The sequence below is a fragment of the Pipistrellus hanaki genome, assembly GCF_964339955.1.
Source record: "Pipistrellus hanaki genome assembly, chromosome: 5".
Classification (NCBI taxonomy): domain Eukaryota; kingdom Metazoa; phylum Chordata; class Mammalia; order Chiroptera; family Vespertilionidae; genus Pipistrellus; species Pipistrellus hanaki.
The window spans coordinates 75,383,792-75,399,412 of NC_140507.1; the positions used below are offsets into that span (position 1 = coordinate 75,383,792).

General features: G+C 39.3%; 1 protein-coding gene and 1 pseudogene across 2 annotated transcripts; both read right to left on the reverse strand.

Annotated features, from left to right (window-relative positions):
* Positions 1–1,981: 1,981 nt before the first annotated feature.
* LOC311623545 (olfactory receptor 7E178-like) lies at positions 1,982–2,911 on the reverse strand (the record flags this gene model as incomplete). The annotated part of the gene is made up of 1 exon (XM_084885742.1): positions 1,982–2,911. The coding sequence occupies one exon, from the start codon at positions 2,909–2,911 to the stop codon at positions 1,982–1,984; it is 930 nt and encodes a 309-aa protein (XP_084741868.1).
* Positions 2,912–8,072: 5,161 nt separating this feature from the next.
* LOC311623352 (olfactory receptor 7E24-like) lies at positions 8,073–9,656 on the reverse strand (annotated as a pseudogene). The gene is made up of 2 exons: positions 9,571–9,656; positions 8,073–8,989 (listed from the first exon to the last, which is right to left on the reverse strand). The product of its transcript is annotated as an olfactory receptor 7E24-like (transcript).
* Positions 9,657–15,621: the final 5,965 nt, after the last annotated feature.

Consider the following 15,621-nt stretch of genomic DNA (forward strand, 5'->3'; position numbering starts at 1 on the left):
TCTCTCCCCACTTCCTCTCTAAAATCTGAAAAAGTATATATTTTAAAAAGACTGATTTTGTCTCCTTTTGAAATTGAGTAGATTGATTATAAGAATGGAGGAAGAAGAGGACAGTTGATGTGAAATCCAGGAGCAAGGACAAGACAGGGACCAAATTATCCGGCCTAAATTATCATGTGCCACTTCTTCCTATGACCTTTGTCTATGGTCTCATCCATCCTTTTTATAGTTGATGCAGCAAATGTGGCCTACTGCTCTCCACTGTAGTCTACCAGAAGACTCCATAGAAAAGACAATAGTAAGTATGGTTTTCCTGTTAGGATGAGGAGAGAAATGAAATGACTCTTTGGATTGGCCTAAGAGAAAACTGGCCAGATATCCTGAATCTGGAGTCACACTGCACAGATACAAACCTGGCTTCAGTTCTTACTAACCCATGATCTGTTTCCAGTTACATAAAATGCTATGCTCCTTTCTTTTTATGTAAAAGAATAATAATGTTTGCACTTTTAGTTCAGAAGAGATTACACAGATGAAACCAAACAAAATACATAAAACACATATTTCAGAGCCTAGCACTTAGGGAGCACCCAATAAAAGTGCATGATGTTATGGTTAATGTCACCCTTCTCACCATCACCTTCACGATCATTTTGAGGTGCTTAGGGGCAGGTTTAGAGAGATTCACTTTCTGGTATGCTGAAAAAGATGCCAACCAGATCCAGAACCAATGAGGATGAAAGGTGAACTCTGAAAGTCTTGCACCCCCACCAGAACCAAGAACACAAACTTGTGAAATTTTGCATATTGGTGCCATCTCACCTATTTATTCCAATCTGTTCCTTCTCCCATACCTCTGCATCTCTGCTGGAGCATGAGCAAGGAGTATCAATGAGTCTGCAGCCCTTCTCCTGCCTTGTATGTGAGAAGGGCTTGGGGTTTCTCCTCAGGGATGGCAGGAAAACAGGGACCTTCTGATGCATATGCCACAAAGAAAGAAGACACATATGTAGCCACTGCGGTAGCATTCTCATCCATAAGGGCTGGAGGAATCAGCCAATTATTTACTCATCATTGGTGAGAGAGGCCCGGTGCAGGATATTCATGCACTGGGGTGGGTGTCCCTCAGCCTAGCCTGCACCCTCTCCAACCTGAGACCCCTTGGGGGATGTCTGACAGCCAGTTTAGGCTTGCTCCCTCTCACAATCTGAAACTGCTTCTGCCTGTCAGCCTGATCTATGCCTAACTGCTCCCCTGCCAGCCCAATTGCCCCCAACTGCTTTTCCATACTAGCCCGTTCGTCTCCAACTACCCTCCCCTGCTAGCCTGGTCGCCCCTAACTGCCAGTCATTTTTAAATAAAAGGTCAGACCAAATTCAGGAGTTCTCGGCTAGGTCTCAATAAGGATTAGATTCACCTGGGCTATTGTTAAAAAACATTATCTTCTTTTCACTCTAATTCAGTTATATCTTTATGTATGGCTAATGGACTCAGGCATGAAGATTTTTAAAGCTTCTCAGATGCTTCCTAGATTTAAAATCCGTGACACACATTCTCTCACACACCTGCAATAATAGATTTAATTAAAGCCTAAGTTTAATGAAAAATAGCATAGGCAGTGAGATGGTTGAGTCATATATAACATTCACATTAAAAAAGAGGTGAATTTCTATAGGATGCCAGGGTCATAGGCAACAAATATAAAAAATTAAATATTGTGATAGGATTAAATTGTGCATCGATTTTGACATACATAGGATCCAAGAATACTCCCTTAATCCCATCAAAGATGTGCCCAAATAAATTATTATTAGACAAAATAGATCAAGAGGACTGAAAACAGTAAGCTACAATAATTGTATGACCAAAAAGATACTTTTGCCAACTACCACTTTTTTAGTCATTTCTAATCCACACATAAAATTAATTATAAATAAATTAATAAATTAGAAAAAATCTCCAATTGGCCCATGTATTAAGACTAGGCTATTCTGTTGAGGAATCGCTGCAAGGCCATCTTCATGTCCCTATTTCTCAGACTGTAGATGAAAGGGTTCAGCATAGGGGTGACCACAGCATACACCACAGAGGCTCCTGCAGCCTTCCTGGGAAAATGTGAGACAGTAGAACTGAGGTACACACCAAGGCCTGTTCCATAAAATAAACAAACAACTGACAGGTGAGAACCACAGGTGGAGAAGGCTCTGTACTTTCCACCTGATGATGAGATTCTCAGGATGGAGGAAACAATTTTATAGTAAGAGAAAAAGATACCTGAGATTGGAATACCAGCAAAGATGGCTCCTATAAAATAGAGTAATATTTTATTAGTAGAGGTATCATTACAAGCAAGCTGGAGCAGTTGAGGAGGGTCACAGAAGAAATGTGGAATTTCCATGCTTGTGCAAAAAGAAAGCTGTGAAATCATCAAGCAGTGCAGTTGGGAGTCCAAAACGCTCATTAAAAGGGCCACCAGAAGCAGCAGGCTACAGACACGGGGATTCATGATATCCAGGTAGTGCAATGGATAACAGACAGCAATAAACCGATCATAGGCCATCACAGATAGGAGTGCACTGTCCAAACATCCAAAAAAATTTAAAGATGACAACTGAGTCAAACAGCCAGCATAGGAGATGACTCTGCTATGAGTTTGAATGTCCACAATCACCTTTGGGACAGTAGTAGAAGACAAGCCAATGTCAGCCATGGACAACTTGGAGAGGAAGAAGTACATGGGGGTGTGCAGATGGGAGTCAGAGCTGATGGTCAGGATGATGAGCAGATTCCCCAGCAGAGTGACCACGTACATGGACAGGAACAGGCTGAACATTAGAGACTGTAGTTCCAGATCATCTGAGAAGCCCAAAAGGAGGAATTTCAATGCACCTGTTAGGTTCTGGGGCTCCATATTGCAGAGACACCTTTGAGAAAATAGACGAGGGCAACAAGAACATTAGTGTGTCAATATTTTGAATTTAAGCAATTCATCATTTTCACACTTAAGGACCATGCCTGTCTAATAATATTTCTTGGTTCTGACCAACATTCTTCTTAGAACTCTTTGCTTATTACATTTTTCTCCATGAGCCTATTACTGCATGCTTCACTTTCGAAATAATGAATCAATGAGAGGAGTATGGTTGTTTAGAGGTTTATAAATCCATAAGCACACACTAGCCTATCAGTACTAGTACAACATTGGAAAGAAAAAAAAAAAGAGAATTATCCCTCGCTCTTAACAAAGTGCTCTTCATTATTGTCCTTAATAATTGAAGGCTACTAATAATAAGTTAAATGTTCTTTATTTTATCCAAATGAAGAGTGATTAATTTTTTTGACCTGTAGTATTTATAAGCATGCGATATGATTTATGTAATAAACTGTCTGTAAAAAAGAATGAATCTCACCTTTTCTGACAGAATAGATGGACCTAGAGGGTATCTATAGTGAAGTAAGTCAGACAGAGATACAAAAATACCATATGAGTTCATTTGTATGTAAAATCTAAAGAGTAAAAAAAACAACAACAACAAAAAAACTTCAGTACAACTTAGCAACAAATTAGAAATTCTCAACCCCCCTCATTTGTTTCAATTAGTCATTCTGGGAAGGGTGCTTGGAGGAAAATGATGAATCTCATTCATTTCTTTAGTCACACACCATCCCTAGAAGTGATGAATCCCAGGCAGCAAAACCGCCAGTGTGTGTCAGCTTATGGAAGATGCTGTGTTATTGTACACTAACAACATGTAATCAGTATTTCACAATGTGTGTATATATTTTGTTTGTGTTAGTTGCCTACTCTGTGCCAACCACAGTGCAGTAGCTGGGCTATCAGAAATAAATGAGACTCAGCTGCTTCCCCACAGGCATGCTGCCTGGAGTGACCTGGAAAGAGAAAGGATAGACTGAGTAGCTTGGCCAAAATTTTGTTTTTGTTTATTTTCATTTTCATATTTGATTTAACCCATTATACAAAAAACTTGTATTAATAATTTCTTATACTTCTTCAAACTCTGTTGTTTTACTAGTCTAAGGACAGCACATCTCCGTTTGGACTAGCCACATTTCAAGAGCTCAATAGCCATGTGAACCTAAATTGTGCAGAAAAACACTGTTCTGCACCCTGTGTTCTGTGAATAGCATTTCACTATCCAAATCCGACTCCACTTTTTTTGCCCAAGAAACTGAGTACAAATTGAATAGGAGTATTTTGTTCCTTTCCTCAAATCTAAAATGGCAATAGTTGTATACCCTGATATTGAGGATATTATGCAGGTGACAATAGAAGCTACGAACACAGAGCTCTTAATCTGGCACAAGGAAACCCTCAATGGCGTTTGTTTAATATTAGGTTAATATCCTCATCACTGTTATGATCATAACCACAGGATTCATGATCATACTGGAATGCTTAAGGAATGAAGACTTCCCTTTCCCCCTCTGGGATGGGCAATGACTGTGGAAGGTAGGAATGGTAGTGGAGAAGTGCAGAATTCTGAATGAGAGTTCTAAAATCCCCAATGGAAAGAATAGCATAAACTTCATAGGCCTCTGAGCTATAACTTTGCTTCTTGATGTCCTACCATCTGGCTATCTCAGCTTTCCTGCTGCCTTGCTAAAGAGGAAACAAATTTCTCCATAACTTCCCCTACATCCACCATATCCCTTGCTACTCACTGTTTTGTGCTGTCTCTCTGCTGAGTCATGACCTAAAAGTTTAGATCCACTGCCCTCTCCTGCCTGGGAATGAGAAGGGTGAGGTTCTGTTCTTGGGACTGGCGTGAGGAAAGACTCAGGAATGGACCTCCTGAAGCAGGTCTCAATTCTGGGAGGAAGAGCCACACACCTGACATTTAACTGGGACGGGCAGCCTGTATGGCCTTGAGGGTTCAATGCACAGAGCTCATAATTAGTGAGGTTGGTCCATGTTTAACAAGCCCCTGAGGACTTCCTAATATTAACAAAGAGGAAATGGAGAATATTGAATGTACTTTGGAGGGTCTGGGACACTCCTCTTCTCAGGAGAAAGCGCATCTGTACCCATTGCTTCTGACTTCCAGATTCCAGATTCTTAACATAGATGCAGATTTTTTAAGTTATGACTTTTTTGAGTTTGACATCTGCAAAGTCATTGTATTAATCATGTAAATTAGGGACAATTAGGCCTTCTCTAATAAGAAACTATAACTGTTTCAATTTTCTTCATTATGACTTCTGCCTTTAAAAAGAAAAGTCTATTTCCCTTTTTTAGGTTTTACTTTTGACAGACATAAGTATTGTATACTGGTGTTTAATGTGTGCCATGTGCTCTTTGCAGCACGATGTATTTCTGATCTCTCTTTTTCACTTCTTTTTTCTTGAACTTATTGGGGATGACATTGATTAATACAATTACATAGGTTTCAGATGGGCTATCCTATAATATGTCACTTGTATATTGTATTGTGTGTTCAGTACCCCAAATCAAGAAGGGATTATTTATTTATTTAAATGACAGTCCAAGTTCTGATTTTTCTTGTTCATTGATGTTTTCGGTACACTAAAACACTACTGACTTTCTCTTAAATTAAGCAAGGTACCCAATAAGAGTGCAATCAAAGTATTAACTAGTGCTGCAGTCCCCTCAAAGTTTGACTGAGTTGATATATTTCCAATCACACTCACTTTTGGAAAGAAGGAGGTCCTTGTGGGCTGTTGGCCAGAGGCCTTCCTCAGGTCTCTGCCTAATGGGCTTTACTCAGGGAAGCTCCTGCATGGCTGTGGCTCCCATTAAGACAGGTTATAAGAGACAAGGAGAAGGAACATAAAGTCTTTTTTTACCCTGATATCAGAAGTGACATCTCCTCACTTTTGCCATGTTGTGTTGGTTGGAGACAAGTCATTAGGCCCAAGAAACACTCAACTGGATTGTTCTCCACAACAGCGTGAATTCGGGAGAAGATGTCATTGAATACATACTGGAATCAGCACACCATACAGGCCTCATCTCTATCAGAACATTGGTCACTAAGCACCAGAACTCTGGAGAGATGACTCTGATTCCCAGATAGTCCACAACCCATCACACCACAATGCTCTCAGCAAAATGTCTGGCAGAGAAACTGATACATGAGTAGAAATTGCCTATTTTTTGGTTTGGCTGTTAATCCCACCATGTTCTCTGAGGACACACAACCCAAAAAGCCAGCATGATTTCCCTTCCATCACCAGGGTCCCTCACATCAAGCTGCAGCCATTCTGTATCCACATTCAACAAATATCTCCAATGGCTTCTGGTTTCTGTCATTGAGAAGAGCTTAACCTATTCTAGGAAGAATTTTTCTTGAGCTTTGTGTCCACAGATCCTAAAATTTATATAGTGTGTTTGGGGCTTATTTCGTCCTTGTTGTTTTTTTCCAATTGATAATTTAAGTATGTGAATGATGGTACTTTTCAACCTCCCACATTCTACTCATGCAGTCCTCCTGTCTCAGAGAACTCTGGATGAGGAATTTAGAGATCAGTCTGTCATTCACTGATAGGAAATAAAATGTGGCAAAACAAAGATGGTGATATAGGAGACAACAGCCTCTGTTGCCAGGTAAAGATCCACAATCAGATCCATGAACAAAAGCAGATCTGGAAGACCTCAAGGGTCCACTTATGGAATGTCAGCAACACATTGGAATAAGACACCGGAGAATATGACACAAAATGAAGCAAAGAACAGCTTTATAGTTCCTGCATCATACTATCACCCAGTCCTCTATACTGAGCAACTATAGGCAACTCCAACCTAGAGTTGTTTACGTGGTGGAAGGAGGGAGAGTAGAGCAATGAACTAGTTTACCAAACCTTTTAGTGTCCCATAGGAAAGACATGTTTTATTTCACTCCACCCAGAGAATGGCAAATCTTAGACATAAAGACAGAGCTAAAAGCAATGAAAAAGAGTAGGGATTGACACAATGGGATATAGGAATGGATTAAAAATGGACACAGACACCAATGGTACATAATCTAGGGTCAGAAATAAATCACTGCATAAATAGCCAGGTAATATTTGACAAGGGAGACTCCAATGGTTCTCAATCTAAGAAACTTCCAGGTGAAATATGAACCAGCCCCCTTGCATGGAAAGCAGGGAGAGTCCAAAGAAAGCTCACTACAGATCGGGAGGTAGTAGTTTTCTTAAACCAGTGAATTTATAGTAAGGCTCGTCTTAGGTGGCTACAAGACAAGTAGATCGATATACCTTCTCACCAAATCTTAAAAGTTTATAAACAATAAAGGCCTTGACTAGGTTCAGTGATATATAACATCTAACTAGTCTGAAAAAAAATGTAACAAGCTCACGTGTATATCTTTGGTTCATCTTCTGGAGAAGGGTAGGCAAGTGAACTGAACATTCCCAGAAAGTCTCTGATCCCCACGAGCAGGTCTTGGGTTCACTGGCAGTCACATCGTGATGACCTCCTCTCACTGACCCAGTCATATTTATATATAAAACTCCCCAGAGGATTCCAATAAAATCCATAATTAAAAAACAGTAAATTGCATCCTCAGTAATTACCTGAATACATAGATTGGAAAAAAGCAAAATGTGTATGGAAAATACCGTAAAGCTATGGGGAAAGATGTAACATTTAAGTATCTACTAAGAGAACTGTACATTTCACCTGGATACCAGAATCAATGCATTTACCCTGTTTCCCCAAAAATAAGACAGTCTTATATTAATTTTTTCTCCCAAAGTTGAGCTAGATCTTATTTTTAGTGGATGTCATATCTTTCCATGCGCTAGGTCTTATTTACAGAAGATGTCTTATTTTCGGGGAAACACGGTATTATGCAATTATGATGATGGATAAAGGATCCCACTTTACTCTGCAATTCAATTAAAGTCAATCAAAAGAAATAAAGTTCATATGTGAAGCATGGAGAGGAATGAAACCCATGAGATTAAACACAATATGACTAAGGGAACAGTGTTCACTGGTCTACATGTTTGGTTTTACTAGATTTTCCAAATACACTCCAAAAGAGATAGCAGAGATATTAAGAGTAGTCTTTTCTGCTGTAGAGCCTCTAAAGGGCACTCTTAATGTCCCTGTCCCTCAGACTGTAAATGAAAGGGTTCATTTCAGAATGGGGGTGACTACAGTGTACATGACCGAGGCTACTTCATCCTTCCTGGGTAATGCAACAGTGCTGATCTAAGGTAACCTCCAATAGCTGTTCTATAAAATAAGCAAACAACTGACAGGTGAGAACCACAGATAGAGAATGCTTTATACTGCGCATCTATTGATGGAACTCTCAGAATGGAGAAAACAGTTTAATAGTTAGAACAAAAGTCCTTCAGATATGGAGAAAACCAGAGATGCCAACAAAATATATGACTATGTTATTTGTGAAGGTGTCAGAGCAGGCAATATGAAGGATTTGAGAAGGATCACAGAAGAAATTAGAAATGTTTACATCTTTGAAGCAGGTAATTTGTAACACAATTAAATTTGCAGCTGGGAGTCCAAAAGACTTATGAGAAATGACATGAAAACTAAGAAGCAGCAGAGGCATGGGCTCATGATGGCTGAGTAGTGCAGAGGGTGACAGATGGCCACAAGCTGGTCATAGGCCATGATAGTCAAAAGCATGCCATCCATACATCCAAAAAGGATCAAGAAAGACATTTGTGTCAGGCAGCCCCCATAGGAGATGACTCTGCTGTGATTCTGGATACCCACAATCATCTTTGGAACAGTGGTAGAAATGAAACCAATGTCAGCCAAGGACAGGTTGCAGAGGAATTAGTACATGTGTGTGTCAAGGTGGGAGTCAGAGCTGACAGTCAGGATGATGAGCATGTTTCCCAACATGGCAACCAGGTACATGGACAGGAAGAGCCCAAGAGCAGAGGCTGCAGTTCCAGGTCATCAGAGAGACTCAGGAGGAAGAATTGTGAGACATGTGTTAGATATTGTGGTTCTAGGTAGCTAGGACATCTTCAGAAGAGGATTGGGAAAAGAAAAATAAGTAAATGAGCACACAGCATTGTAACCATATTCTGTATTCAAGCTATTCACCCCTGATGTCATATATCCAAGTATTTTTACCAATATATCTCAGTATGAAAAAATCCTATTTAATTAGAACTGTTCTTTTTTAAAAAAATTATTGTTGAAAGCATTACGTATATACCCTTCTCCTCGCCCCCACATTGACACTTGCAGCCTGCTCTGCCCCCAGACCCAGGCCTTCACCACACTATTGTCTTTCTTTATTGATTTTCATGTTATTCACCTCTTTCTATATACACTTTACTGTCCAGAAACTCCATTGTAAAGTATCAGAGGAGTCATTGCTTACTTTCCTCCAAGAAAGCAGGTTGAATTTTAATGGAGGGTGGAGGAGGAAGGGAAAAATTGCATTCAGAGGAAATCCAGCATCATTTTCCTCTACAGTGTCCTTTTAAAAAGCCAGATAAAAGCCAAATGAGGAAGCAAGGAAAGAGTACACAATGTATCAGTTCTGAAAACCACCCTGCATTTCAGTCTGAAGCAGGGAGGTCATACCCAGGCATCACAATAGCTCTTCTGCTTTCAGAAAATTAACTGGTTCCTCTAGGTTCTTGCTCAAATTCTGGTTTCTGCATTCTGACTCCTGCATCATCGTCTCCTGCAGCATGACTCATTTTCAGGCCCCTTGATTGCTCCATATTTTGGTGGAGACCAGAGGGACACTGTTTTCAAGATGACTGTTCTTCGCAAACCAAAGATGTGACCAGCCTCTGGATGCTATTGAGGCATAACATTATGTCCTTTTGCACTGCAGAGGACATTTTGACACCTCTTAAAATTACCAGATTGGGGAAGAAACCAAGATGGCGGCAAAGGTAAACACCTAAACTGCTGTCTCACACAACAATTTCAAAACAACAACTAAAAGACAAAACGTCTATCACCGAGAACCACGGGAAAACTGGCTGAGTGGAAGTTCTACAACTAAAAGGAAAGAGAAAAGAGCATTGAGACGTACATAACCGCTGAAAAGCTGAGGTACAGAGGCATGCGAAGTGGGCTGGTGGTGGGCAATTGAATGTGCTGCTGCTTTTCAACCTTTAAGGAGACAAGCTCCCAATTACTATGAAATCCAGTTTCTGGGGAGATGCTAGGGACCCAAACTCCTACGGGAAAAGGCTGGACTGTTGGCCATTGGTTGGAAAATGAGATTGACTTTATTTCAGAGGTGTGCCAAATAATCATTGTTTACTGCAGCGTTTTTCAACCGCTGTTCCGCGGCACACTGATGTTGCCTGGTGTGCCGTAGGTGCAGACAAGACAAGAATTTTATAATTTTTCACTATTTTGTTTACTTAATATTTCATAATAAAGTAATTATAAAATACTTTCTTTGTGTTTATTTGATTCCTATTCAAGAGAATTACTTTATATATAGTCAATATAGGCACAGAGTTAAATTTTTTAACATTTTCTAATGGTGGTGTGCCTCATGATTTTTTTCATGAAACAAGTGTGCCTTTGCCCAAAAAAGGTTGAAAAACACTGGTTTACTGCACTGGAGTGTTGGATCGGGGACTTGGAAACGTGCAAGCACAGAGAAGGCTGACTAGCAGTCATTGCTCTTTGCCACGCCCAAGCCTAATGATGCCATGAGACTCCACCCTGCACAATCCACAAACACACTCAAGCTCCACACAGTGGCTTTTGCATATAAATGGCCTGCCCTATCACAGCTTAACCAAACTAACTGAAACTCCAGTCATATAGCTTCAAAACCTCCAAACTCCAAAGCAGAGGAGGAGAAAACTAATTCTTGCTGTAACTTCTGCTGGGTGACCTCAGACAGTAGCTGACTTACACCCCATTGGAGATACAGAAGCTAGTGTATCTAGTGGTCTGTGTGAGACAACACCAGATTTCAACTACTTTAATAAGGGACACTTTCAAGAGGCAGACTCAGTGAGCACCAAAGCCCCACTGAAATAAGTCCTGCCCCATAAGTGTGTCTCCAGCACAGCAATTATTCCATTATAGACACAGAGGGTCCTCACAGCCAATTGGCCTGGAGGTCAATTCCTCCCAGTGACCCCACAACAATCAAGACTTAAATTCAACAAGGCTGAACTCACAGTCCACAAAGGGGTGCACCACCAGTGCCCACCTCAGGTAAGTGGGAGGCTGACCCATTGAACCATATAGGACACCAAGCACATAAAGCCACCCTACTAATTCAGGGGAGCAGCAAAAATGAGGAGGCAAGGAAACAGGTCACAAATGAAAGAAATGGAAGAAAATGAATGACTGGATATAGAGTACAAAACCATGGTTATAAGGTTTTTCAAGAATTTCCTTAAAAAAAGTCTGATAAATTTAACAAGACCCTCTAGGATATGAAAAAGGACTAACTAGAAATTAAATATACACTGACTGAAATTAAAAATATTATACAGAGACCCAACAACAGACTAGAGAAACACAATAATCAAGTCAATGATTTGAAATACAAAGAAGCAAAAAACACTCAACTGGGAAAGCAAAAAGAAAAAAGAATTAAAAAAAATTTGGAGATAGTATAAGAAGTTTCTGGAGCAACTTCAAGTGTAACATCAGAATTATGGGGGTGCCAGAAGAAGAGCGAGATCAAAATACTGAAAATCTATTTGAAGAAATAATGACCAAAAATTTCCCCCACCTGGTGGAAGCCAAGAGAACTACAAACAAAAGGAATCCAAAGAGGACCACAGCAAGAAACAACATAATTAAAATGCCAAGGGTAAAAGGCAAAGAGAGAATCTTACAAGCAGCAAGAGAAAAACAGTTAATTACCTCTAAGGGAGCACCCATAGGATTGTCAGCTGATTTTTCAACAGAAAGTATGCAGGCCAGATGGGAGTGCAAGAAATAGTCAAAGTGATGTACAGCAAGAATCTACAATCAAGATTACTCTACCTAGAAAAGTTATCATTCAGAATTGAAGGTCAGATAAAGAGCTTCACAGATAAGAAAAAGCTAAAGAAGTTCACCACCAACAAACCAGTAGTAAATGAAATGCTGAAAGGTATTCTTTAAGAAGAGGAAGAAGAAGAAAAAAGATAAAAATTATGAACAACAAATACATATCTATCAACAAGTGAATCTAAAAATCAAGCAAATAAAAAATCAGAGAAACAGAATAAACTGATGAATATAATAGAATCAGGGGCATAGAATGAGAGTGGATTGATAATTCACAGAGGGAAAGGTGTGTGGAAGGTACAGGAAGAGCCTGGACAAAAATCATACACCTATGGATGAGGATAGTGGGGGGGGGGGGGGGGGAGGTAAGGGCAGAGAGAGAAGTGGGAACAGGGTGGAGGGGAGCTATGGCGGAAACAAGGAGAAACAATTGCAATAATCTGAACAATAAAGATTTATTAAATTAAAAAAGAAAAGTATCAGAAGAGCAGGAATATTAGAGATAACAAAGCCATAATCACAAGAAAACACAGCTACTTCATATATATATATATATATATATATATATATATATATATATATATATATATATATATATATATATATATATATTAGAGTACTGGTGCATGAAATTCATGCACCGGTGGTGAGGTGGTGGTGGTGTCTCTCAGCCCAGCCTGCACCCTCTCCAATCTGGGACCCTCAAGGGATGTCTGATTCCCATTCTTATAATTGGTGCCTTTGCTAATCAGCAGCCTCTGAACTAGTTTGATTATGAAAGAGAGGGCTAAGGGGCTCCCTGGCTCTAATGGCCAGAGCAACCTCTATTGCCTGCCTCATTAGGCCTTTACTAGAATTTTTATCTTTAGATACTATCAATAGGGTGAGTAATCTTGGGAGGATATATATGTTTACATTGTCCTCTAGGCATGAACAGCCAGAGATTCAGATTAAGGATTCCAGGAAACAACCAGGGGTTTGAATGCACACAGACTTGTTTGAAAAAGGCAAGGAATAATTAGAGGTGCTGCCTCCCACTCTCCCCTAAATCTCCTTCAGGTTGGAATGCCAATGAACACAGAAGGCAGCCTTCCACACACTTCCCTTTTATCAAAAGGTCCCCCTTACAACTTTCCAACCAAGTCTCTTGTGCTCCATGAAAGCTCCACATGAAAATTTCATCTTCATAGCAATTTATTTTCCATTTTGGATTTCAAAATTGGACTGTACAATGCATGACTATATATAGAAAACCATAGAATTCACAATGTTTGTGACATAATGGCCCCTGTAAATCACTGACACATTTCCTAATTCACAAGTGAAACCTCTGAAACAAGAGGAGGTGAATCAGTTCTTCTCCCTCCCTTTCCACTGGGGATCACATAGGTTTGGAGGAACCACTCTTTAGATAACGTGGAGGTAATGATGCCCTGCTACCGGAATAAGAGGATTGATTTTAAGTCCTGAATCTTTCACTCTCTCCATGTGGAGTGTGTGGAAATCTCAGAATCTCTGAGCTTGTATTCCTTTTTTGAAATGGCCAGTCAAACCTTCATCTCTAGACCCAGTATGGGGTGTGAGGGAAGTGTGGAAGTCAAGTAAGTTCTGATCATTTTTTTAAAAGGATTTCAATCATTATTAGGATAGTGTGCTTACTAATTAAATACAATTCCAAATAGGTAAAGCCGTTTTATGCCAGAAAGGGTGAAGCACCTCCTATCTTAATAAAGACAAGTATGCTAATTATGTGTGTGTTTCTAAATGGCAGAGGAAAACTTTGGGGATTCCAAATAAGCAAAGGACAAGAGTATAGAAAAGTGAAGAAGGAGATGTGAGTGTTGTACCTTTAAGAATGCTATGGTAGGAGTAAAAGTGTAATAGTACACAGAGCCAATTAGATATTCAATTCACTGAGTAAGGCTGGTAGAACATATAGTATAGTGCTTAAATTAAATGAGTTATTGGATAGTTTCTCAGAAAGCTCAGGCTTCTAACTCTCCAAATATGTATAGTATTTTTCTGGAAAATTAATATGTGTAAAGATACATAAGTATCCTATATGATAAGAACATAGTATTCAAATTACCCCTTCCACCGAGAATTCAAAATGGTGGTGTGGCTGCCCAGGGGAAGGGAGGGAGGTCCTGGCCAGCAGCTAGCAGCTGCTGGGGACCCAACCAGTGCATGTATGCCTCCCATATAGAATTAGACAATAGGAGATCAAGGACAGATTGTCCATGATTACAGAGAAGGAATGTTGGTTACAAAGTGGAATCCTAAGGACCTGGTTACCAGTGAAAGGAAAAATGTTCCCTTTGCTGAGGACATGGTCCTTTGCTATCCTTGAGTACTGTAAATGAAAATAGAGTTAAGTTCATTCATAATGACTTGGGAAACTTAAAAATCTACAGGCACAATCAGAATCACACAGCCATTGGAAATATCATACCATTATTTAAACCTCAATTGTATGTGCCTGACCCACACATAACATTACAATTGCCTTCTATACCTGAGCTCACTTTAAATTCTTCCAATGGTATATCATGACATAGCTTTATTCCCATATTATGAGTTATCGGTGAATGTTCGGTAAGGAGAGAGTAGCCACACTAGTCATTTTAAATGGAGATAGTTGAATATAGGTATGATTAAATAGTTTTTGAAAGATGTAAGGCATAAATGAAAAAACATGGTAATATAATGTCATAACCTTTAGATGTAGTGACAACTACATAGGCTAAGTGGCAAGGAAAATGGTTGGAAGAACATTTTCTCTTATTGACAATTACTGGAAGAATCTAAAGAGAAGACAGGTGGGAAATCAGAGGCCACACCACAGCGTAAGAACTGAAAGTATAGAAGGGTAAGTTTGGTGCAAAAAAACTATAGCTTAATATCAAATACAGAGAGACAGCTGTGGAGTGTGGAAAGAAGAGATATGTAAAAAAAGACATTACTCAGAGGGTGAGTGAAGGAAAACTCACTGTTACCAAGGCAAGCCCTTTCCTATATGGTACTTTTGAGCTCTGATCACTTTAAGATCTTTAGTATCTGATCATCAATAGTAAATAACCAAAGACATACAAGTCCTTTTTTAATAAAAGATCAGATAAAATTCAGCAGTTCTTGAACATATCTAAATACACATTAAAACCACCTGGATTACTGTTAAAATATTATACCCTTTCACTCTCCAATTCAATTAATTCTTAATGTATGATTATTGGAGTCAGGCACAAAGATTTTTAAAGCACATCAGATTCTTCCTAGACTGAAGATCAGTGACACACATTCTCTCACACACCTGCAATAATAGATTTGACTAAAGCCTAAGTTTTATGAAAATGAGTATGGATACAAAAAAATAGCATGGACAGTGAAATGATTGAGAATCATATATAACATGCACATTAAAAAAAGAGTTGTGAATTTCACAGGATGCCTGAGTCATAGGTAACAAATACATAAAATTCTATATTGTAATAGAATTTAATTGGGTGGTGATTTTGACATACAAAGGATACCAGAATACTCCCTTAATACTACCAACGATGTACCCAACTAAACTATTTTTAGACATGATAGATCAAGTGGAAGGAAAACCATAAGCTGCAAAAATGGTCTGACCAAAAAGGTTTGATTGCAAATTACCA